At 43.8% G+C, this 24766-nt stretch overlaps 1 protein-coding gene across 3 annotated transcripts in view; it reads left to right on the top strand.

Annotated features, from left to right (window-relative positions):
• Window positions 1-24766, top strand: part of LOC106732388 (uncharacterized) — a 137409-nt gene that overhangs the window by 77300 nt on the left and 35343 nt on the right. For all 3 annotated transcript variants that reach the window (XM_025187467.2, XM_075900291.1, XM_075900289.1), the window contains 13 exons: window positions 2737-2955; window positions 4161-4316; window positions 4422-4582; window positions 6297-6406; window positions 6664-6785; window positions 8486-8701; window positions 9588-9731; window positions 10405-10571; window positions 15942-16057; window positions 18316-18440; window positions 19105-19329; window positions 20744-20884; window positions 22470-22633. In XM_025187467.2, the coding sequence (XP_025043252.1) occupies window positions 2737-2955; window positions 4161-4316; window positions 4422-4582; window positions 6297-6406; window positions 6664-6785; window positions 8486-8701; window positions 9588-9731; window positions 10405-10571; window positions 15942-16057; window positions 18316-18440; window positions 19105-19329; window positions 20744-20884; window positions 22470-22633 (2066 nt within the window). The remainder of the gene's footprint in view (window positions 1-2736; window positions 2956-4160; window positions 4317-4421; window positions 4583-6296; window positions 6407-6663; window positions 6786-8485; window positions 8702-9587; window positions 9732-10404; window positions 10572-15941; window positions 16058-18315; window positions 18441-19104; window positions 19330-20743; window positions 20885-22469; window positions 22634-24766) is intronic.

Here is a 24766-nt window from a genome sequence, read left to right as displayed (position 1 = left end):
GTTCTCTCAGATAGGTTCTATGAAGGATGATCTACTTAAAAAATTTTAATCAGCAGTGTAGAACACCTGAATGAGTACTATACAATCTATTTGAAAAAGATGATACTGAGTCTATAAACAACAGTGGCCTGATTTTCTTTACATGGTAGTTTAATTCCATTGACTTTACCTGTCATCATCAATTTACACGGATCTAAGAAAGATCAAAGTCAGTACCCACACATTCATAATTTCCCAATTCCATTTTTCATGTGGAATTAGTACAATTGTATGTGCAATTAGAAGTCTGAACTCCCAAGTGAATGCACAATCATCAGATTTGTTCCTGTAGCTGCACAAACTATTTTAACTTAGGCGTGCAATTGGAAATTTGTATTTTTGGGTATATGTTTTTTGGCTCTTTCTTTGAGAGGATTACTAGGATTGCTATATCAGTTATTGCAGTGGATTTCTAGGCTCTGTGCTCGAAGATTAAGTATAAAGTACTAGATTTGATCTTGGGAAATATGAATTCAATTCTTGGCTCTGCAACTGGTTTATTGTATTATCATCATCAACAACTATGGGCTCTACGCCCATTGGTGTCCAATGTCTCCCTCACTATTTCCTTCCATCTTTCCCTGTTCAGTGCGGAGTGGCTTAGTTTCTGTAGACTAGCTCCGCAGCAATCTACTATATCATCTACCCATTCTCAGTGGGATCTGCCTTTCCCGTTCGAACCATCCATTATGCCAATTATCAGGGTCTTAACTTTTTGCTTGTTGTTCATTCTGCTGATATGCCCAAATAGCTGTAACTTCCATTGTATAACCTTCTGCAGTAGGTTCTCTTTTGGCTGTATCTTCCTTTATAATTCCTCGTTGGTAACTTTCTGCATCAATCCTATTCTCAGGATCTTTCTATAACAACTCCTCTTGAATGCTAATATCCTTCTCTTCGAATCTTTCATTATCACCAATGTCTCATATCCGTACAACATGCTGCTAAATACACACATTTTCAAGGCGCTCAGCTTCGTTCCTAAACTAATTGCTTTACTTTCCCAGATCTTATCCATTGCCTTCAAACTCACTCTTGCTTTCACTATTCTAGTAGCTATTTCCTTCATACAGTCTAGATCATATGTCATGTTGCTCCCCAAATACGTGAACTTCTCTATGTTCTCTAGTTCGATGCCATCTACACTGATCTTCCTTCCTATTTCCTAATCTCCAAATACCATTGTCTTCGTTTTATCGATATTCATAATCAGTCCTTACCGCTTCCCTTCCTCATTTAGAACGTGCACCGTTCTTGCTAGCTTCTCTTCATCTTCCTCAATAACAACTATATCATCCGCGAACCTCAAGTTGTTAATTCTCATCCTGTGCACTGATATCCCTTCTACCTCTTCCTTGATCTTGTCTCTCTAAGTGTTTGATGAAGCTACTCAGTGATATCGGATCTCCTTGTCTTTTACCTCTACTTGTTCTAAGCCAACTTCCCAACTCTTTGCACATTCTCACCACTGCCTTCGAATTATCGTTGATATCCTTCAACAACCATATCAGTCTGCTATCCACTCCATACGACTCCAGCACTGTCCAAGTCACTTTCTGATCTATACTGTCAAATGCCTTCTGAAAATCGACAAAGCAGTTGTAGATATTCTTGTTCTTTCGCTGAGCTTTCTGTGCTATCAATCTTAGTGCCAATATCTGCTGTATTTCCTAAATCCCTCTTGCTCATCCACTAGGGCTGTGTCTAGACCGGCAAGTTTTTCCGCAAAATCATCTGCTTTTGTGGAAAAACTTGCCAGCTGTCTACACTGCCCGCTTGAATTTCCGGAAAAGCACTGACGATCTATGCTGCTCCCGTTCGAGCAAAAGTCTTTTTCCGAAAGACTTTTGCGCAAAAGGGCCAGTGTAGACAGCACAGTACTGTTTTCTGCAAAAAAGCCCCGATCGCGAAAATGGCGATTGGGGCTTTTTTGCGGAAAACCACGTCTAGATTGGCCACGGACGCTTTTCCGCAAAAAGTGCTTTTGCGGAAAAGCAATCCTGCCAATCTAGACGCACTTTTCCGAAAATGCTTTTAACGGAAAAGTTTCCCATTAAAAGCATTTTCGAAAAATCATGCCAGTGTAGACGTAGCCTAGATGTTCTTCCATCTGCGATTTCAGTCTCTCCATCAGTATCATCATCAGTACCTTGCCTAGATGACTCGTTAAGGCAGTCATACTGTAGTTCTTGCACTTCAGCGCATTTCCTTTGTTATGTATTGTCACTAGCACAGATCTGCCTTTGGTTAAGTCACTAACTCTATGTCTCATTTCCCCTTCTACAAAGTGGAAAATAGGTATTACTGTTTTTCAAGGATATTGTGAGGATAAATTCTGGATAAGCAGTCAGATATTGTCTATGAAAATGGAAACAGTGATAAGCAGGGCTTGACAAGCGGCAGCGAGCCCTGCTCTCCAGCTATGCGGTTTGTCACGCTGCGCATACACAGACCGCGCTGCGCATGCGCTGATTGTGCTGCAGCGCCGTGCCGGGCTAAAATCTACTCGCCACGGATGAGTAAATTGCCCTAATTGTCGAGCCCTGGTGATAAGTACCTATCTTGTATAACTCTGGAGACTACTGGGAGCGTTGGGAAATGGCTCAAGGTGTCTATTTATGAAAGTGCTTCCTATTTTGTGGTGGGAGTAATTGTATCTGCTGTTTCATTATGAGATATCTTTTACTTTTCTTTTAGATGAAGACATGTTTCAGTTTTATGCAGAACATGTAATAACACAAAGACAAAATCTGGTGCCAAAAGTATACCCTTCTCTTGAATCTGCTGAAAATGCATGCCTATATGAGAAAACACACTGTACTGGAGTAGTCCATTCACAGAAACGGTATTATTTGGTTAGTGGAACGGAGGTATTTAGAAGCTCTAAGAAAGCTGAAGCATTATACCTTAAAACTGGTAAGTATTTACTGTGTGTGTGTGTGTGTGTGTGTGTGTGTGTGTGTGTGTGTGTGTGTGTGTATTTCTAGCTGCACCCCAGACTTTAAGAGCACCCTTTATTTTATTAAATCCTCACACTACGTAACAACAGTCACTTAAAAAAATACACGTTAATGTGCCCCCTTTTTAAAATAGTACTGCTTGTCTTTGGTCTCCCATTATTGTTGTCTGACAAAAATTTCCTATTTATGAAATGCCCTTCAGAATGAAAACTACTTTCTTCGAGAAATGAAAGGCTTAGCTTACTTTTTAAAGATACTTTCTTACTTTGAGTCAGATCTTCATGTACACTTGAGCTTTGCCAGACATGTGAAAGGAGGAGGCTGTACATGTCTCTGGCTGTATTTTTCCCCTGCAACACAGGGACATTTGGGGTTCTTTTTGGCTTCCTGAACAAGTTAGATTAACTTCAGAACATTTCAGTTGGTGCCAGAAGTCTTGGCCCACGATACAGAATGCAGCATTTTTTGACACATCTCTGGATCACTCACTATGCTGAGGATCAAGAGTAGGTGCATAAAGTTCTGCTTGCTGCATGAACCAACCAAGTATTCCCCTACCCACTGCTGTCAGAGCAGGTACTGTCCATGTTATGCTGCTGCAGTGATACGTGCGAGGGAGATCTGAGCTCAGAACTAAGAAGAAAGGGTGCTTTTACAAACATGGGAGATAAAGGAAAAACTGACCCTTCTTTCTCTAATACACTGGTGTAAACCTGGAGATATTCCATAACTTTACAGGAGTTACTCCTGGCTTCTACCTGTATAAATGGGTATCCAGTCGTATACGTCTGTAGAACATATACTGAATGGTAAAAATAAACATAGCCCAGTGAATAGAGAGTATGGTGTAAATAGACACTGATGCCACATTTTACATAAAAGCTAAAATTACTCTTTACAAAGATTATCTTTTTTCTTTTAGTGAGGCTGTTGCACCAATAGGCTGAGGTGGATGTATTTTGGGGAGCAGTCCTTTATTGATGTATGTGTGATTTTAATTTATGGGGTAGGTGCTCAGACCACTCAATATGAGCCTGTATTGTATTTTTAAAAACTGAATACATTTTAAAGCAATATTTTGTTTTCTCTGAAATGGAGGAGATAAATGAGGGATTGAATATTCTTTGCACTCTATCATTTAACTCTGGAACTTCCTTTGAGGCTGCCAGCCAGGTTATTATGGCTCAGATTGTCAGTCTGTTTGCCATCCATGCACCAACCGTCTTCCTTGCAGTGGTGTTACTGGACATTGTGTAGGCACTGCCGGCATTACATGTAGCTTACAGTCTCGGGATCCGCAATGCTCTTCTAGTGAAGGTACAGAAAGCAACAATTTGAAAAATCATATCCTTATATTTATTGAGATCCCATTGACTTTTTTTATTTCCAAAGTTGGGCATCATAACGATTTGTCCTGTTCAGTTTCCAGGCAGTTATGCCCCCAGAGGCCTCATTGGCATTATTTTCTGAAAGCGTGTTATTATGTAGAAGATACTAAAACTAAAACATGGACTGAGGCCAGAAGCATGTGTCACAATTTTAAGGAGACAGACCTTGCTAAAATTACAAACAGTGCAGAAAAGGTACTCTGTCTAGATTTTCCTTTCAAATTGGGGGATTTTGTAATTGTGAGGGGATTTTTGTTTTTCTTTAGATCAGAGGTGGGCAAAATACAACCTGGTGAGAGACTTAGACAGGCTTCCTGCCTGTCCTGCCCCTTTATGCCGCTCAGGGAGGCCAGCTGTGTAGCCCATGTGCCTCTCTGCATGCTTCCCTACCCCAGCATAATTCTGCAGCTCTTATTGGCCAGAAACTGGCCAATGGGGGTTGCCTGTTTGCAGGACAGGCAGCACGTGAAGCATCCTCTCTCCCCCTCCCCCCCCCCCGGGCTTGGAGCGCTCAGAGCAGCACATGGGCCCTGCAGCTGGCCGTTCTGAGCAGAGTGTAGGGGAGGGACAAGCAGGGAGCCTGCCTGAGGGACCTGCTGGGCTGCTGTCTGGGAACCACCTAGTTAAGTGCCCTAGCCCCTCTCTTCCCCCGACCCTCTGCCCCGCCTGCACTCATACCCTACGTACCCAAACCGTCTGCACCCCCACTCCTGTACCCATACCCCCTCCCAGGCCCAGCAGCCCAATCCTCTGCCTTTTGCATTCCTTCCTATACCCCTTCTCCAGTCAAAATCCTCTCTTACAGCCATATTCCCTTCCAGATTCTGTTCCCGAATCCTTTGCCCCAGGTCATAATTCAAACCCCTGTACCCCCTCCTGCATCCATGCACTAAGTGAGAACCAATGTTCCCTGTAAGCTGTACACTTGGGCAGCCACCCAGGATAATTTCAAATGCCTCCCAGCTTATTAGCAGAGTTCTCACAGCTTGTAGCATGTATTTCTATTGGTGGTGCACATCTGCACATACCTTGGTGCTCATAACAGAATTTATTCTGCATGTAGATTAAAAAAATTAGAGGGAACATTGGTCTGAACCCTGCACATAATTCCTTACCCCAAACTCTCTTTTGCTCCAAACCTCCATCTAAGATCCCACAACTCCTCCATTAATACCATGGAAGCGTGCAGCCCTTGACTATTTACCAAATTCTTGGCCCCTCCGATCAAAAATTATTGCCCACCCGTGGTTTAGATACGAGATCTAATAGAGCAGTGTTTCTCAAACTGTGCTCTGTGGAGCCCCAGAGCTCTGCGAGACATCTCCAGGTGCTCCGCGAGGTTGACAAACTGGAAACATCAATAGGTACAACACATGCAATCAGTGGACTGCTGGGGCTCCGCATAAATTTTTATGCATGTAAAGGGCTCCGGAGCCCAAAAAGTTTGAGAACCGCTATAATAGGGAATGCATTGTGTGCTGTGTTTCTGTTTATATAGTTATAAGCTGCTGAATGATTATGTTTTCTGATTCAGTAGGTTTAGTCATTCTGCATTTGAGGAAAAATGGCCTTAGGTGACTCTCACTGTGGCTCTGAGTTGTGCTGACTGCATTGATCCCAGAAGCAACTGTGTTGACAAGCTCAAGAGGGTGTCATATTGCCAGGGCTTTGTAGAGTGGGGAGTATGGGACCTGCAGCACTGGGAGAGCTCAGTGGACTCACCCACACAAAAGAAAAAAGCTAGACATTTAATTGAGCCATGTACCATAAAAATAAGGAGGAAACAAATGCTGTGAGTCACTTTGCCCTGGGTACTAACTGGACCAAGGATCCTACATGTTTATGAATGAAGAGCGAAATGGATAAGAGGCCTAAGAACAAGTATAAATGGATTGTTTTTGCCTTCTAGGCTTGGATACAATTTAAAGGGGAGAACAGCTGGATAGGTTTGACGTATAAGAAAGAAGACTTCAGATATGTGTGGGTCGATGGCACTTCTACTGGGGCTGAAGGTGCATGGTGAGACTAATTTTGACAAATGCCATTATTTTAAATGCAACAATAGTCATTAGAGAGAATCTGCTAAAGAAAATCATTGAGCCCATCCTAGTCAGGACAGAATACAGATCCTGAATAGAGGGAATCTTGGGTACAAAACCAGTACCATGATTATAGCTACAATTTCCTTAAATAAAAATGCCACATCCACAAATCTGTAGATGCTGCAGTTGGCCTCATTCAGTTTTGCTGCTTGGTTTTTCTCTGTCTCCTGGCAGGGTCATGAAACGTAACAGGAGGCACACGCTCACTAAAGAAGACTGTGTAGTTGCCTTCAAGCATTATCTTTCCCCAGTGGATTGTTCCTCTCTGAGGAAGTGGATATGCAAAAGAGAGGGAGGTAAATTTTATTGCATCTGTGACTTAGAGCCCTCATTTAGGGCTCAGTTGTCTGTGTGTAAGAACAGGAGAAAAGTTCTGCTGCCTCAAGGGGGAGATTCAGGAAAAATGGAAATTGTTTCTGGGCCTTGAGGAGGATGTGGGGTGGAGTGCTCGCCTTTAAGGTTATATGAAGTAAACCTCTCTGATTGCTCAGTAAGTCGCTCCAATTCGACACCAGTGTAACTCCATTGATTTCATTGTAAGTAAAATGATGACCCTGATTCACCATTTCACTGTACTGCATTTGAACACCAGAGTAACTCCATTGAAATCATTCAAACCGGTCTCTTCACTCCATGCACATTCTGACCCTGTCATGCAACAGTGTGTGAAGTAAACCTTAGTGGAGTTACACTGGGGTGATATTTTATTAAGATATTGGGTTCTGCAAGTTTATTTCATACAATTTAAAAATTATTGGCAAGGCTGTTCACATGTTGAGGAGCCAGTTTTGATTCTCAGTGGAGTGATCTGGTTTAAAGTGGAGTAGTGAAATGATAAATCAGGATCATCATTTCACTAGTCTTTGTCATTTTAGCCCTTTAGGAACTGGATTTTTCAGAAGTGAGGAACATTTGCATCATCTGTTGACTTGAATGAAAATAATACTTTGAAAATCCAGAGCTAGGGAACTTGCTTGCTAAGATTCATCTCCAACTTTTCAGCTCCTAGTAGAGATCTTTAATAATATGACTTAGGCCAAGTCTAACCTGCAAATTTTTGTTATATTAGTGTTGGTTAAGGATGTGATTTGTTTTAAACATTTCTGTAATTGCAAAAGCCCTATTGTTATATTGGGATGTAAGCCCTTTTGCTGGTATGGGTTATTTTGCTCAGGGTGCCAGTAACAGCTATAGCAGAGATGGGCAATAGCTTTGGATGGAAGACCACACCAAGATTTTGGTGAGTGGTCAAGAGACACTTTTCTATGGAGGAGGTGCAGTGTCTAGAATGAAGATTGGGTGCAGAAGGGATCTCATGGTAGGGGACTGGGGTGCAGGAGAGGGTGTGGGATCTGAGAGGAAATTTGAGTAAAGGAGGAGATTAAGATTTGGGACAGAGATTTGGGGTTCAGGGTCTAGGAGGGGTTTGGGTGCAGGAAAGGATTCTGGCCTGGGGGAGGGGTGTAGAAGGGGGTGCAGGGTCTGGCCTCCCAGAAGGTTGCAGAAGGTTTGGGTGATAATCTGGGAAAGGAGGGGGTGGTGGCCTGGGACAGGCAGTTGGGGGAAGGAGGGTCTGGGGTGCCAGAGGCATGCTGCGGCTGGGAGGCACATATCCTAGGTGGCTTTCAGCCAGCAGCCCTGAAGGACCTTAAGGCAGGTTCCCTGCCTGCCACAGTCCCAGGCTGCTCAAAATGTCCAACTACTTCCTGTGGCTCTCTGCTCCAGGTGCAAAGCTTTCTGTGTTGCCTCCACCTCCCAGCAAAACCTCTCAGCTCCCATTGGCCGTTTTAATAAATAATAATAATGCTTTATTTGGTGATTTCTGCTGCTTTGCAAGGAGCCTTAGGATTTATCCTACATGCATGGGGAAGAGCTATTCTGAGAAGATTTGCAGCTTGTTTTCCTGCCATTGCCCACCCCATCCTGTATATTCATATGTTCTAAATTTCATTTAGTATCATCATGCATTTTATTTCTTTTCTGTTGATTTTTACAGCTGTCAACCTCTTTACAATCCATGAGGGGAGAGCTTTGTATTCTCCTTATGTACCAATATCAAATATATATAACACTTTAAAGAAAGCTAGAGATACCTGCTCAGTCCTCCAAACCTGCACTGGGGTAGTGGCAATGGGGGAGCACTATATCTTACAAAGTGGAATGGAACTATATAACAGCAGGAACAGTAGCGTGAAATCCTTTATCAAATCAGGTATTTCAAGCATTTTTAGAGCTTAACTCCCCTCCCCCCATAATCCTACAGGGTAGGAGGATGGAGTGGGTTTTTGTTCATGGTTTTTTTTTTAATGTGAACTGAAAACAGAAGATAAATGTAAAATAGCTTCACAGTTTTAGGGAGAGGAGGATGTGAATCATGCCTAGCAGAAAAATTAAAGGTTTACTTCATCTTTAACTAAAACGAAAAACATAGCAGGATGCTGCTTGTGTAGATGAGTAATCAGGTTGCCAGCTCCCAAAATCATAAAATAAAATGAGCTAGCATAAACCCATACAGGAAGATCCAGAAAGCAAGGTTTTGAATGCTGTGTCTGCTTTAAAACAGAGTAATCATTTCCTTCCCCTCGGCATGTGAAACTGCTAACTATGTGCCATGCTCTGGAACCTTTATTTTGATGAGCATTTCCATCCATCCATATGTAGTGTTATCTGCCTCCCCCCACCCCACACATACACACACTAACAAGAAACAGCCTTGTTATTGCTCTGACAAAGTCCTGGGTCAAGACTTTTGTACACTGGGCTGCCTTTTCACTTCAAGGCAGATATTTTGGAAAGCTCTTACTGGAAACTAATATTTTCATGATATTTTATCATAGGGATGGCTTTCTTTCCCCTAACCTGACATCTTGCTTGTGTTGACTTGCATTAGAAGCTGTAAACATCAGCCAATGTCCCAGAAGGCACACTCTTAATTTCTACTAATGGTTAATGTGTTTGGGGTGTACCTGCTCATATGTGGGGACTCCAACATTTTTATCTTTAATTACAACTATGCAAATAACACCACATTACTAAAGCAAATTCTTATATTTACAGCTGTTCATCTCTATTATCGTTGACTTGTTCACTTTTCACAGATTGCATCTCTGGAAGATTTGGGCTTCAGTGTGAATTTAAGTGTCCACCATGCCAACAGGGTATGGTCTGCAATCCATACACAGGGTTGTGTGGTGACACTGTGTTTTGCAGTAAGGAGAGTAGTCCTATCCCCTGTGAAAAAGGTGAGCCTGTGTAACATCCATCGGAGAGAGAAAGAAAACTGTACCTATTCACAGGCCTACTTGTGCAGAGACTTGTCTCTTTATTCATGTATGTTATCGTCACCATTCACAGCAACTATAAACACAACAGTGATGCTCTATATTTACACCAGTGTAAATGTGGGGAGGAGCTCCATTAAAGTCATTAGATTGACAGTATATAACACCTAGGTCTCAACTACATTCCATTTTAAAATAAACTTTGCAGTTTTAAATAAATAAGAAAATCCCCATGTTGTTGATTTGTATTCACTGTGAGCTGTAATGAAAAGTGAGTTGCCACTTTGAGGCAATTTTGAGAAATTCTGTTTAGACTTAAACCAAAACCTCAAATCTAAACAGCCCTTAACTTCAGAGGTGTGTAGATATCGGAGTTCCTCTCTAAATTCAAATTTTAGTTAGAGATCTGATATCCAGAATCTATGGGGTGTTTGAACTCAGATTTTGTGGCTTGAGCCCTTGTCTGATGTGATCTTCCTAGTATTTTACAAGTATTAAAAGTTCTAAAAGAACCTTATACTGAAGAGATCCTATAACAGTCTTAAACATGCTACACCATAGTGATCCTTCCATTAAGGCAGTAGCATCATATAGGGATGAAACCAGGCCCACACATGTGTATGCTGATTTTTAGGGTCCATATTTGGTGGCAGGTGCCCAGTTGAAGATGGGTGGCAGTATTGGCAAGGCAGCTGTTACTATATCTACACAGCAAAGAGACAAACCTGGCTGCATGCAAGAGACCTATGCCGGCATTACAGGGACACAGATCTTCTGTGGCTGTCTAGTCCTGAGGAAAAGGTATACTGGAATGTCAGTGAAGGCCATATGTAGTATGTGTACTTACCTTTGTAAATCTCAGTTCCCATAACTACAGAGAAATGTCCTTGAATACCTAGAGCTTCAATTTAGAGAGATTTTGTATATTTTTATGTAACTCTATGCCTTTCTCTCATAATTCTGGAGTAATGTTCTGCAGAATCTCTGGTCTTAGAGACTGGGTTACTTTTTTAAAAGCAAGTATAACTTAAAATTCGAGGGAGTGGAGTTTATGTAATTAAATCTTACTACGTTAGCTATCCAAGGGTATGTCTACACTATAGCACTAATTCGAACTAACTTAATTCGAATTAGTTAATTCGAACTAAGCTAATTCGAATTAGTGCATCTAGACCTAAAAACTAGTTCGAATTAGCATTTTGCTAATTCGAACTAGCATGTCCACACTGAGTGGACCCTGAACCGAGGTTAAGGATGGCCGGAAGCAGTGCCGGCAGGGCATCAGAGTAGGACTTAGAGCGTGGAGCTGCTGTCTCAGGCTAGCCGAGGGCTGTGCTTAAAGGGTCCCGACCCCCACCCCGGACAGACAGTTCTCAGGGGTTCCCCGCCTGCAAAGCAGTCCTGGCTTGGAGTGCCCTGAGTGCCTACGCTCGGCACATCACAGCACTCGGCCATCAGCCCGGCTGCACTTGCCGCAGGCTGCCATCCGGGGGGGGTGTAAATCGGGGGGCTGCAGGAGAGCTTCCACCCCGAGGAGCCCGCAGAGCCACCCCAGTCCTCCCCATTGGGGGTTCGTACCCCATTCCTCCCTCACCTCCTTCCACTTACCCCTCCCAAACCCCCTTCCTGATGTACAAAATAAAGGACACGTGTGTTCAAAAATAGAAACTCTCTTTATTTAACAAAACTGGGGGGGAGGAGGGATTAGCCTCTGGGGAGACTGGGAAAAAGAGGTGAGAGAGGGAAGGGCAACTAAAATGATCAGGGGTTTGAAACAGGTCCCATATGAAGAGAGGCTAAAGAGACTGGGACTTCTCAGCTTAGAAAAGAGGAGACTGAGGGGGGATATGATAGAGGTCTATAAAAGCATGAGTGGTGTGGAGAGGGTGAATAAAGAAAAGTTCTTCATTAGTTCCCATAATAGAAGGACTAGAGGACACCAAATGAAATGAATGGGTAGTAGTCTTCAAACTAATAACACAAAGTTCCTTTCTTCACAAAGCAAATAATCAACCTGTGGAACTCCTTGCTGCAGGAGGCTGTGAAGGCTACAACTAGAACAGAGTTTAAAGAGAAGTGAGATAAAGTCATGGAGGTTGGGTCTATGGAGTGCTATTAGCCAGGGGGTAGAAATGGTGTCCCTGGCCTCTGTTTGTGGAAGGCTGGAGATGGATGGCACGAGACAAATGGCTTGGTCATTGTTTCGGTCCATCCCCTCCAGGGTCCCTAGTGTTGGCCACTGTCAGCAGACAGGCTACTGGGCTAGATGGACCTTTGGTCTGACCCAGTATGGCCATTCTAAGCTCAGGGCTCAGGGTCGGGGGTCTCACTGGACCACCCCGATTTTCATGCAAACCTGCTCCTGGGTGGCCAAGCTGGCAGCTATCCTACCCTAGACGGCCACTTTCCTGTGCCTAGTGCAGACGTCATGGATGAGGTCCACGATCTCCGCACTAGAACAGGTGGGCGCCCGCCTCTTGCGGACCCGGGCAGGCTCCCTGGAGCTGCCAGCCTGGTCCCGGGAAGAGGGGGAGGGCTGGGTGGCAGCGGGTGGCTGGTTCGTGCCGTGCCAGGTGCAGGGTCTGCTGGCTGGGTGCTGGCAGGCTTGCACCTAGCACGGGCACCGTAGCCAGCCCGTGCGCCTTTAAGGGCTCCAGGGCCGGGAGGGGGGGCAGACGAGTTTCCCTGGTGGTGCCCAGAGTGGCCACCAGGGAAAGCTGGGGAGGGCTAGCCTCCCACTAGTTCGAATTAAGTGGCCACACAGCCCTTAATTCGAACTGCTTAATTCGAACTAGGCGTTAGTCCTCATAGAATGAGGTTTACCTAGTTCGAATTAAGCGCTCCGCTAGTTCGAATTAAATTCGAACTAGCGGTTTGTATGTGTAGCTCCTATCAAAGTTAATTCGAACTAACGTCTGTTAGTTCGAATTAACTTTGTAGTGTAGACATACCCCTAGTTACTTATTTGGCTCCATTGTCACTGAAGCTGAGCACCTTACAATCTGTCATGTATTTATTCACTGTGGCAGGGCAGTGGCGATTATCCCCATCATACAGACAGGGAACTGGGGCACAGAATGATTAAGTATCTTGCCCAGGGTCATATAGGAAGCTTGTGGAGAAACATGGACTTCAACCAGGGTCTCTAACTCACATGTGTGTGCCCTAACCAGCAAACCATCCTTCCCAGCATGGGTGGGGGGTATAAAAAACAGGAGAAGGCAATGCCTTCTCACACTGCCAGCCTGGGCCATGTTGAAGTCCACAGAACTTTTGCCAACAAACTTCTGGCAAGAGTTTACGTCCTTGATGGAGGATATTGCAAGGGGATGGAGCAGATGCAGCAGCTCATACTTTAGCCATGGGATTGGAGTGGCTATAAGAGAGAGCTCCTGGATGCAAGTGTCAAGGCTACCTCATGAAGTTCAACAGTCCATATAGGGCTTACCATTTGAAGGGCCAACACTGTTTTCAGAGAAAATGGACAGGAGACTCTAGTCTGAAAGACTCCAGGGACACTTTAAAGTCTCTGGGAATTCATACCTCTCCACTCCAGCGTAGGCACTTCAGACCTTAGCCCTCATCCCACACATACCAGTCCTTGAGCTGCTGGGACTGTTTCCACAAAAGGAACTGCAGTAGCAGAAAGAGGCAACACCTGTCCTCTTGCCAGAGCTCTGGCCAGCCTAAGCCTTCCTCGGGCTCAAAATAAATCTTTTAAAGGCATGGTTGAGGATGGCATACCAGATCCTTCACTGGATCCAAACTATCTTTTTCCTCCTGACTGTTGGGAGGAAAACCATGGTTATTTGGTTGTTGAAGGGCCTGGGCAGTTTATATCCACAGGGACTCAACCTGGTTCTCTCAAGTTTGATAGGTCTACCAACTGAACCCTTACCCACATGCTCCCTGTTTTACCTCTTTTACAAAGTGGCTTTCCTAATGGCCAGAATCTCGGCCAGGAGGGTTTCAGAAATCAAGATCCTAATATCAGAGCCTCCTTCCCTCCCAATACAGTTAAACTCTGATGGTCCGGCACTCCTGATGGTCCGGCACCATCAGGAACCCGGAAGTGCTCTGGGCAGCTAGACCATTGGAGCTGCTCTGCCCCCAGCTTCCCCGATTCAGCTGCTGCTAAAACTGACCACCGGCTGAATCGGGGAAGCTGAGGGCAGAGCAGCTGGAGTGCTGCCGGGTAGGTCCTGTAGCGCTGCCCCTCGGGGCTGCGGGACCAACCCGGCAGCACCCCAGCTGTCCCCGGTTCAGCCGCTGCTGAAACTGACCAGCGGCTGACTCCAGGAAGCCCGAGGCAGAGCTGCTCTGCCCCGGCTTCCTGGAATCAGCCGCTGGTCAATTTCAGCAGCAGCTGACTTGGGTACACCTGGGATAGAACAGCAGGGGTGCTGTTGAAACTGACCAGCGGCTGACTCCAGGAAGCCCGAGGCAGAGCAGCTCTACCTCGGGCTTCCTGGAGTCAGCTGCTGATCAGTATCAGCAGCGGCTGACTTGGGGACACCAAGGAGTGGCGCTGCAGGACCACCCCAGCTGCTCTGCCCCAGGCGTCCCCAAGAGCAGCGGGATGCTGCCAGATTGGTCTCGCCGTGCCAAGGGTCCGCGCTACTGGACCAACCCGGCAGCACTCTAGCTGCTCTGTCCCAGGCGTCCCCGATTCAGCCGCTGTTGAAACTGACCAACAGCGGCTGAATCAGGGATGTCTGGGGCAGAGCCGGACTATTGTAATGGGGGGCTATAAGGGGGGTGATGGGGGAGATGCTACCCCAGACCCCTCATAGCCCCCCCTTCCGATAGTCCGGCATATCTGATAATCCGGCACCCCCTGGGTCCTAAAGGTGCCGTATTATCGGACATTTACTGTACCATATTCTTTAAGGACAAAGTGCAGCTAAGACTTCACCCTTTCTCAGTTACACATCAGTCAAGACCTAGTTGTCCTGGTGTTTTATCCTAAGCCACATTCCAGGACTCAGGAACAGAGACTCCACACTGTGCAGGATGTTAGCGTTTTACATTGAGAGAACAAGGCCTTTTAAAAAGTCAGTCCAGTTACTTGTAGCTGTTGCAGGTAGGTTGAAGGGCCAGCCTGTATCCTCTCAGTGGATTTCCTCCTGGATAGTCTCCTGTATTTGTGAATGGTACAGTCTTGCACGAATCCTTGCACCTGCTTTCACAACACATTCTTCCAGGGTGCAAGCCTCATCCACAGCATTCCAAGCACAGGTTCCAACTCAGAAAATATGCAGGGCAGTGACATGGCCGTCTATCCACACATTTGCTGCATATAATGCAATCACCAGTGACAACACAGTCTTTGGCAGGGCAGTGCTCCAATCAGCCCATGACTCTGACCCCACCTCCTTAACCTTAGGCTTGTGAGTCACCTTATTGCAATGCACATGTACAAACACTCAAGAAAAAAAGGTTATTTTTTCTTTTATTCTGTGAGATGCGTTGTTCACATCCATTCCAATACCCACTCTTTTTCCCCTTTGTCAGAGTGACAGCGAGAAGGAACTGGGGGGAGGGGTTGGCAGGTCAGCAGAGCTCTATATTAGGTGCCATATCTGAACCACTCCAGGGGGCACCTAGGCTGACCTGACAGATACTGCTAGGCAAAAATCTTCCTGCTTCCATGTGCACACGCATACGCATGCCTGATTTGAATGGACATGAGCAAACATTTGAAGAAAAACAGTCATGAAAAGTGAGTAACTGTTTTTTCTTTCCTTAGAGGTAGCTGAATTAAAATTCATGTAGATTGTAAAACACTTAGCTACTTTCATCCCAAAAGATTCCTGTTTAAATGCAAGGCTGAAACACTTTCTGTTTTTATACATAGAAAATCTTCATTGTCAAAATAAAGTCATCAAATTAAAACAATTTATTTGTACTACCCATACCTTCTTGATATTAAACATGGCCCAGAGTAAAGTACATGTGTATTAAAGGTGTCTTTGCTTTTCAGGTCCGCCCAAACAGTAAACTGCTGTGTGAACTATATTGTTTGAACATCAAAATGACTGTTTAGGCAAGGAGTAGGCGGTGGGGCGGGGAAGAATGTAATCTTGCAGCACATTGTCGTCTCTATTCAGGGTTTTCCAAAAGAAAAGTTCCTTCTTTTATAGCATTGAATCACATTTTGGTTATTTATAGGAATGGCTGGTATCTCAACTCCCCAAGGTGTCATTCTGGACGGGCCTATATGGGTTTAGATTCTGTAGAGTTTTGCAGTGGTCGAACAGTCAATTCCCGTTTACAGCCTCAAGATGGTGAGTTGAGTAAGCAAGTGCAGCCTAGAATTTGAGTGTTACAGTGTTGTGTGTGTGTGTGTGTGTGTGTGTAATATATATATAATGTGTGTGTGTGTGTGTGTGTTTGCAAGTCTGTTCAAGATCTCCTCCTAAATGTTAAGAGCCAGGACCACCAAATTTGGTAAGTAGCTTCCTCTTATCCTAACTTAAACCAAGGTCAGGGTTTGGTTATGCCAGAAAAACAAGATGTGCCTGGAATTTGATTGTTTTCTATAATCAGGGAAAGGGAGGGGAGAGGGAGAGGAGGAATGTGATCCTCATGGTCACCACTAGAGGCAGCAAGTGCAGGAAAGACCTATCCTGCAGAATCACCACTGGGGGCAGCTGCACCATCAACAGAGTGGTGGGCTCACCATCTTGCCTGCTACTGACCTAGGTAAGTAGCCTCTCCAACTCAAACCCCTCCCTGGGGTCAGGCAGTGTAGCCCTGGCTGCCTCCTTCAGGACTCACCGGTGCCCCTCCCTCCCCCATCTGCACCTGTGGCATGCCTGGCAGGCCCACGGCAGGCCAGCCTGCATGGCTCCCCCTCTTCTCCCTCTCCTAGCCAGCTCGGGGAGCACCAGCTGGGGAGGCCTGCACAAAACACCCTCCCCCAAGGCCTGTGCAGCCCTCTGTTTCTCTCCTGCCCCAGGTTGGATACAGAGAGCGCCAGCAGGGGAGGCCTGTGTGGGTCCAACCCCTGGGATAGGCCCACTCCCCCAACAGGCTGCCCCCTCCTCAAAGCCTTGCACCTGGCCAGCACTAACCTCAACCTTTGGCCCCAGTCTGGCTCCCTCTCTAACCCCAAATCCCAGGCTGCCCCCTTCCCCGGGAGTAGGGCTGCCACCCTAGTCCCAGACCTAGGTAAGGCTGCTAGTTTAATTATATTTAAAATGCAAAATATATTTGGCTAGACTTTCTGCTGAGGAGTGATTGTACACATTCTGCTGTCTTAAATAAATGGGCAGTTTCCATCTCCTACCAGTTTGCAGCCTTCCCGACAAATAGTTACTGGACTTATTCCTGCCCTTATTTTCAGTGTCCGTAAGTGATTCCTGTTGTTAGCTTTCTGGTAGAGTCATTCCTGATTTCGATGGCTCTGTCAGCCGTAGCATTAATTTCATATTTTGCACTGCTTCTCTGCTGATTCATTTAAAATGTATGGCAGTGGAGGAAAGAAAAAAAATCAGCCTAGAAAAGCAGATTCGTATTTGTGAAATGTTAGACTCTTTTAAGCCCAGCTCTGCTCTCAGACATATGCACAGACCTTACAGCAGGACTGGATTGCACATATGTCATATAGAGAAATGTGTTAAACAACATTAGGGGCCAAATTGGACTTTTCCTTCCTTACTAAGAGCTCACAAGAGAAGCCCATTTGGGTGGGATTTTTTTAAACACTAGTGGGAACCAAGTGATACCCCAAACATGGGAGTTTGGTGCCTAGTTCTCACAGGAGTATTTGAAAACCCAACCAGCCAACTGACATCTTCCGGATTACTCGTGTCAGTAACTACTCAACAGAGCGACCAATAGAGTTACAAACCAATCCTCTGTGAAACAAATCAAAGGTGAATCAAAGTTTCTAGCATAGCAGGTTTCTTCTGTTACTAGTGTTTCAGAGCATTCATTTTAGAACTCTGCAGTGTGCAAGCATAATAAGGCAAGAGAAAAGATGGAGCAAGACAGTGTTTTAAGGGCACATTGATTACTAAGAACACTTGGCTAAACTTTATTTAAAGAGACTAAATAAACTTCCCAACTAACTGGAGTGGAAATGCAATGTCATGACTTTAGCAATAACAGCATAGAGGAAACAGTGAGGCTGTGTCTACATTGGCACCCTTTTCCGGAAAAGGGATGCTAATGAGACCAGTCGGAATCGCAAATGCTGCGGGGGATTTAAATATCCCCCACGGCATTTGCATGAACATGGCTGCCGCTTTTTTCCGGCTCGGGGTTTTGCCGGAGAAAAGCGCCAGTCTAGATGGGATCTTGTGGAAAATAAACCCTTTTCCGGAAGATCCCTTATTCCTACTTTCAAGCAAATGCCGCAGGGGATATTTAAATCCCCCGCGGCATTTGCAATTCCTACTGGTCTCATTAGCATCCCTTTCCCAGAAAAGGGTGCCAATGTAGACACAGCCTAAGACTAAACCTGGCTTTGGTGCTTTCAAGGGTTAAGTGTAAATTAATGGGAAAACCATGTAACCACCTATACTTTTGTTTCCTTGAGGTTGTCTGTAAGCAAATGGGGTACAGGTGCTAAGTGTTACGTCCAACTTAATGCTCCCAAAGGCTCTTTGACAGCTGTTAGCTGCTTTCGGAAAGCCATGTGGATTTGCAAGAGAAAAGAAGAAGGTAATCTGAATATATTCACAGCTATCTTACATTAGGAATTAACAAGGTTTCTCGGTGCTTGCATTACAAGATTTAATCATGTTTGAACATGTTTGTGAGCTGTCAAGTTGCATGATGCTAGGATGGGACAACTATTGTATGTTGAGCATAGGGTCTACACTTAATTGTGGTTCTTGCATTGGGCATGTAAGTGGGAAAGAAGGCATCTCTCTTCTGCTTGTGCACCCACCTGTGGGTCAGTAGCACTCTGACCTGAACTGCTATCACTATCAGTGATCTCACTATTCCTGATAACCACAGTTGCAAAGAAAATCATATGAACACGTAAGGGAATCTTTTCACTTATTCTAGACTAGGGTCACATTTTGTTCTCAGTTACATTGTTAAAAATCAACTGAAATAAACGGAGTAACTCTGGATTTATATCATTGTAACCAAGAGCAGAGATTGTGTTTAATGCCATTGTTGATGGGAGTCATTCCCTGATTTAGAGTTTAAATGATCTTTGCTTTGAATGGCATATCAGTCTATCTTTCTTGTGGTTTTGATTTTAGGCTTCTAGCTCACGTATATGGACTTTTTTTTTCTTTTAAATAATTAAATAAGAAAGATTGTTTAAAAAAAAAACAGTCTCTGCTCCAAACACGTAATGTTTATGTTCTAGGAACTGTGGATTTCCAGGCGTTCCAACAGTATTACTTGGCTGGCACTTACACATCAAATTCCACACAGCAATCATTATGGGAAGCCTTCCAGCTCTGTAGATTTCAACGAAGCATTTGTAATGGAGTTGGGATGATCAAAGGAGAGTACAGAACTATATTTGCGACGCAACTTCTACTCATCAATGGAGCTCCAGGAGATAAAAGCACTGCATATTTGAAATCACGTATGCCAAAGTATTGAAACTTTTTCCTTGTGGCTGATGTACCTTTTAGCTCCTTCTTGGATCTCAGGAGAGCTTCTTTTTGCAAGAATCCTCTTGAGACCACAGTATTGGAAGCGAGCATTGTATTGACAATTTTTACCAATGTTGAGCTTGCCCTGAGAACAGTTATGCAGCCCATGTCTCTAGAGAACTAAAGAAGCATAATTAATACACGTCAATGCTGTAAATTTAAAAATGTTTAGGAATGCCCTGGAATGTAAAGTTCTTCTTATGTCTAAATAATTCTGTGATAGCGATAGTTTACAGTGATAGTGATACAGCCATTTGAAAAGCCAAATCAGTTGAATGAGTTTTGCAGTTCTTATGAGCACAGCATCATTGAGTGTGTTAGCAGAGAGCAAGCTCCCTGGACCTTTCCCTGCCCACTAAAATGAAACAGGCATATGGAGCAGAGGGTTTGTTGGGGCGGCATATACATGCAAGCTATGAGAGTGTCCCTTTAATCTCTGGCTGTAACCATGTTTTACTAGCCAGAAACAGGGTTTAGTGTTATCCCATTACATAGCAAATTGTTACTCTTGAGATGTGAAACAAGCCTGGAAAGAAATATTCTAGATACACATTAACTATGCCTGTGTCTTCTATTAATTACTTCTCTTAGTTGTAGGAGTTCTACATTGGATCCCCTTGTGTATTATGCTGTGGTTTTGATGATAAATTGTAGCCTTCCTGTGTAAATGAAGTCTGTGCACATTTTGGGTAAGTCTAGACTACACGAGCTCCGTCGATGGAGCCATGTAAAATAGTTTATTCGGCATAGTTTATTCACGAGGCATACCGGAGCGGTCGACAAAGGCTTCCCTTGTTGACCGCGCTGCATCTGGACTGCTGCGCTATGCTGGATCAGCTGATCGTTGGCACAGCACGGCAGCCATTTTTATTTTAATGAAGCGGGGATTATTTAAATCTCCGCTTCTTTGACTATTCCGAATAAACTATTTTACATGGCTCCGTCGATGAAGCCATGTAGTCTAGATGTAGCCTTTCATGTTCGAGGCACTAATTGGTTTGATTTAGATGCTTGCCTCCATTTTAATTTCTTTGGCTATGTCTACACTGGTAATTGAACAACAAAAGTTTTTTCATTCAGAGGTGCTATCTTCTTCCTTTTGAAAGAACAGTTTTGCTGTGGCAAGTGCAAGTGTGAACAGCATGGTGTTGGCAGAGGTGCTCTCCTGCCAACCACTTGAATGTCACTTGTTGGAGGTGAAAGTATTTTGTTTGCAAAAGAGCTGACAAAGAGCAGCTGTGCTGCCTGACTTTTAGTGACACAGCTGTGTCGACGTGGCCATCTTGCTAAAACTGTGTAATGTGGACAAAGCCTATAATCTCTCTTCACTGTCTGTTTTTGCAGCTTGTGCGCCAGGATACTATGGTCCTGAATGCCAGGGTAGTTGCACCTGTAATAGAATTGAAAACTGCAGCCCCTTCACTGGAGAATGTGCAGAGAATTTACAGTGTTCTCAGGAATACATGGCACAGCAATGCCAAAAAGGTATGTGATACACAACAACTGGGAGAAACACTTTTGACTTATATCACAGTGGAGAAAGGAGAGCTGCTGGCAAAGAGAGTAACAGAGACTGACTTTACTCACAATCCCACAAATGTGATGTAAAATGCAAAAAGGCAACATTGTGCAGAAGACATAGCAGAAAATTCCTTGGTTGCATTGTTGTTTTGGTTCTCAGCATGTTTGCTGTATGAATGCTGTAAAATGCAGTCTGTTTAGAATCATAGAATCCTATAATTGGAAGGGATCTTGCGAGGTCGTCGAGTCCAGTCCCTTGCCCTCATGGCAGAACCAAGCACTATCCCCAGAGCATTTTTGATTCCCTAAGATGATTGATCATTGGGTCAGCCATTGAGTAATTGTGCTGATTCTGTTAGAGGAAGCAAACCCAGGGGAAATGTGTTTAAAACCTTCTTTCATTGCTGGGTTTTGTGCCTCACTATGCACCAAGACTTGCTCTGATTTGCAGCATTCGAACCGGTGTGAGTTGTATATAAACAACGTAGCAATTTAATGTCATGTGACATTGCCACTTGTGTTATTAGCTTCAGTGTGCGCCAAATAATCCTTCGTACTTTTGTGCAGCCACTCATTAGACGGTCTGAAAATATTTTATGCTCATCAGTTAGCTCTTTTGCCATGCGTAAGTATTAATATCCCTTATATAATTATAGAATGAGTAACAAGCATGCAGTGGTTAAGAGAGAGACAAGTTTGGTGTCCCACTAAAAAGCAGTGGTAAACCCAGGAATAGTATCCAGACTATGGCTCTAAATACTAGATGGTACCAATTCCTTCTCTTTTTGTACTGTACTTTTGCAGTGAATTACAATATAATGTGAAAATAGTTTCACTGAAAGTTGGACAGGTTTCAGTGAACTGATGTTTGTCAAAGAGATATTCACTTTATAGACAACTTCCAGTCTTGAGATACCACCATGTAGCAGTCTAAATACAGGGCCTGATCCAAAGTCCATATGAAACCAATGGAAAGACTTGCATTAATCTCTGAGGGTCTGTCTACTCTGCACCGTTTTTCTGGAATAATGGCCATTATTCTGGAAAAACAGTACTAACATCCACACAGCAGTTGTGTTATTTCGAAAGAAGATCAAAATAACGGAGGGCTTTTTCCAACGTTAGTAGATCTCATTCCACAAAGAATAACTTCCGAAAAAACACTTTTGGAAGAGGTGTGTGTGGATGTTCCACTGCTGCTATGTTGAAATAGCTCCTCACCAGGGCTCTAAATTGAAATAGTGCATCCACATTAGGGGAGCCTGCTTTGGACTAATTTTGAGACTTCCCTGTAATGTGGATGCTCTATTTCAAACTAAGCTATTCCGGAAGATACCTTTTGAGTTTTGGAAATAGGCATGTAGTGAGAACAATTAAGCTTTTATACAAAGAAGCAGTTAATTTTGTTGGAATCATCAATGGCTACTAAAGCCAGATTTCACTGTGTTGAGTAATGGCATTGTTTAACAAAGGTCTGGGGCTACTGTTTCCAAAAGCGAGACTTTTACGAGTGTTCTGGTTGTTTAAAATGAAGCTGTTTGTTCCTCAGGAGTGATCAGTATGAAATGCCCAGAGGACTCTGGATGGTGGTATTGGAATGGCAGCTGTTATTATATAGAAGAGACTAATAGTTTGACCTGGCTGGAAGCTAAGAATTACTGCACTGCTTATAATGGCACTGACCTACTATTGCTGGATAGTGCAGAAGAAAAGGTAAAGTGTTTCAGTTTATGCTGTATTAAAAACGTGATTTTTGATTGACAAATGTCACCTTGCAACTCCAGAGAGCAGCTCCCTATTTGTCTTCAGAGTCATAGATGCATGGTTTACAGAGAAAGCCAGGCTTTCATAGCTGTTAGAGCAGCAGATCTAATTTACTCTTGCTCCATTAGAGCAAGAATTGCCAGCTGAGTTGTATTCTACTAGCTGAGCTTCAGTGAATGATTATTGATGATCCTGGGTGTGCAAACTTCTGAAAACATTTTCACAGTGTTGTGTTGGATGAGTCTGCAGGAGTAAAATATTGCTGTTCAGTGAATTTCAGAAATGGGCTTTGTGCATTGAAACATAAGAAAAAAATTCAGTTTTGCTAATTGTGATCCAGACATTCATACACTTTTGAATATGTGAGGTTTCCCAGTTTTAACTGTAAAACAATTCTTCTAACACAGCCAGAATGCTTTTCATGCCTGAAAGGGTGATTCCTCCCTATTATACCTTGTGTGTTGCCTAATGCCTAGCTGGAGTACGATTACTGGCTTTTAGAGTTTGGCCTGAAATACCATTCTGTTATGGTGCAGGATGCAGCAACAAATGGCTTTTTAAAATGGCATGTGGAAAGACATCAAGCCAGATCTTACTTAAATAGCTGTACACAATGCTCATCATTGCAGTTATTCCTGATTTACAGTGACTGTGTTTCCAGTTTGTCCAATGCAAGGACTTGCGGGTACAGCATGCCGGTGGCACGCTGAGATGAAGGAGATTTCTCCTCATCCTCTTTCTGGTGTGCTGTGCTTATGCTCTTGAAATACTGCACCATTAGGCGCACCAAGGTAGATATCAACATCACAACTGTTTGATGCAAAATGAAATCCACGAGGGGAGGCATTTTCATGTTGCTATGGCATCTGCATGGGTAACCAGGACCAAAAAGTGAAAAATCTGTTGACCATTGATCTCAAGCAAGGGGGGAGGGAATAGACCGAGTGCATTATGGGATGCTGATGACATGAACCCATAAACGTCTGCTTTACAGTGTTGGTTGAGGTATACACTAGGATCTTAAACCAGAATGCAAAGTGGTACAGGCTATCCCACAGTGCATCACTCTCAAAGTTAATGGCAGTCTTCCTAATAGGGATGTGCTACTTCTAACTAAATTGAATCCTTGCACACAGTGGGGACATGGACCTTCGACTTTGCAAAATCTGGTGACAAGAAATCAAACATAATAGATTCGAACTTATCACATAGTGTAGACATGGCCTGAGAGAGAAACCAGTCAATAGACACACTCAGTTTGAGACTCACATGCTATAGGTAAAAATATTGGGTCAGATGTGCATATCAAGCCCAGTTACATAGCCTTATGGGGCAAGCTAATGAAATATCTGACTGTTACCATCCCAGCATCCTGTCCTGTCTCTGATGGTCACAGCTAGGCATGAGCACATCATTTGATAGCTGTATAGAAGATAGGGCTGCACTGTGCCAGTGGTGGCTGTTTTTAGGGAGCTGCTGCAGCACAGTACTGTAATACACCTAGAAAAATGTTTCTGTTGAATGTTGTAAACAGAGTTAAATCTCCTCCCAAGTATCACTCATTCTCCCGCCCTTGGATTTTTGCAATGCTTTTATTCAGGCTCTTTGTGGTTCACATAGAAATCTCCGAATCATCAGTTCCCACTGTTCTACATACTTAGTCTAATTGCCAGGGTCATGCTTTTTAGCTGTAAAGCACATTATTGTGCAGCACATGCAAAAAGCTCTTAAACCAAGGATAGTGTGAAAAGGCTTTGATACAAAAAGATTAGTAACTGCAGTGAATAGCCGTCTCGGTTTGCCTAAAAAAAATCTTTTAACCAGCTGCAAAATAGGTAGCTATAAACTATTTTGAATCTGAATTTGGAGCATAAATATTTCTTGGCTTTGTGTCAGTGGAGTCTGTGGCCACATTTGTGAGTTTAGACATATTCTGGTAATGTTTTATTTTGTGCTATTATAAGTTCAAAATGATCTGCACAAACTGGAGAAATGGGCTGAGGTAAAGTTCAATAAGGACAAATGCAGAGTATTCCAGTTAGGGAGGAACAGTCAGTTTCACACATACAAAATGGGATGTGA

Source organism: Pelodiscus sinensis, chromosome 17 (assembly GCF_049634645.1).
Source record: "Pelodiscus sinensis isolate JC-2024 chromosome 17, ASM4963464v1, whole genome shotgun sequence".
NCBI classification, from domain to species: Eukaryota; Metazoa; Chordata; order Testudines; family Trionychidae; genus Pelodiscus; species Pelodiscus sinensis.
This window is presented reverse-complemented; position numbering and strand designations above follow the sequence as displayed.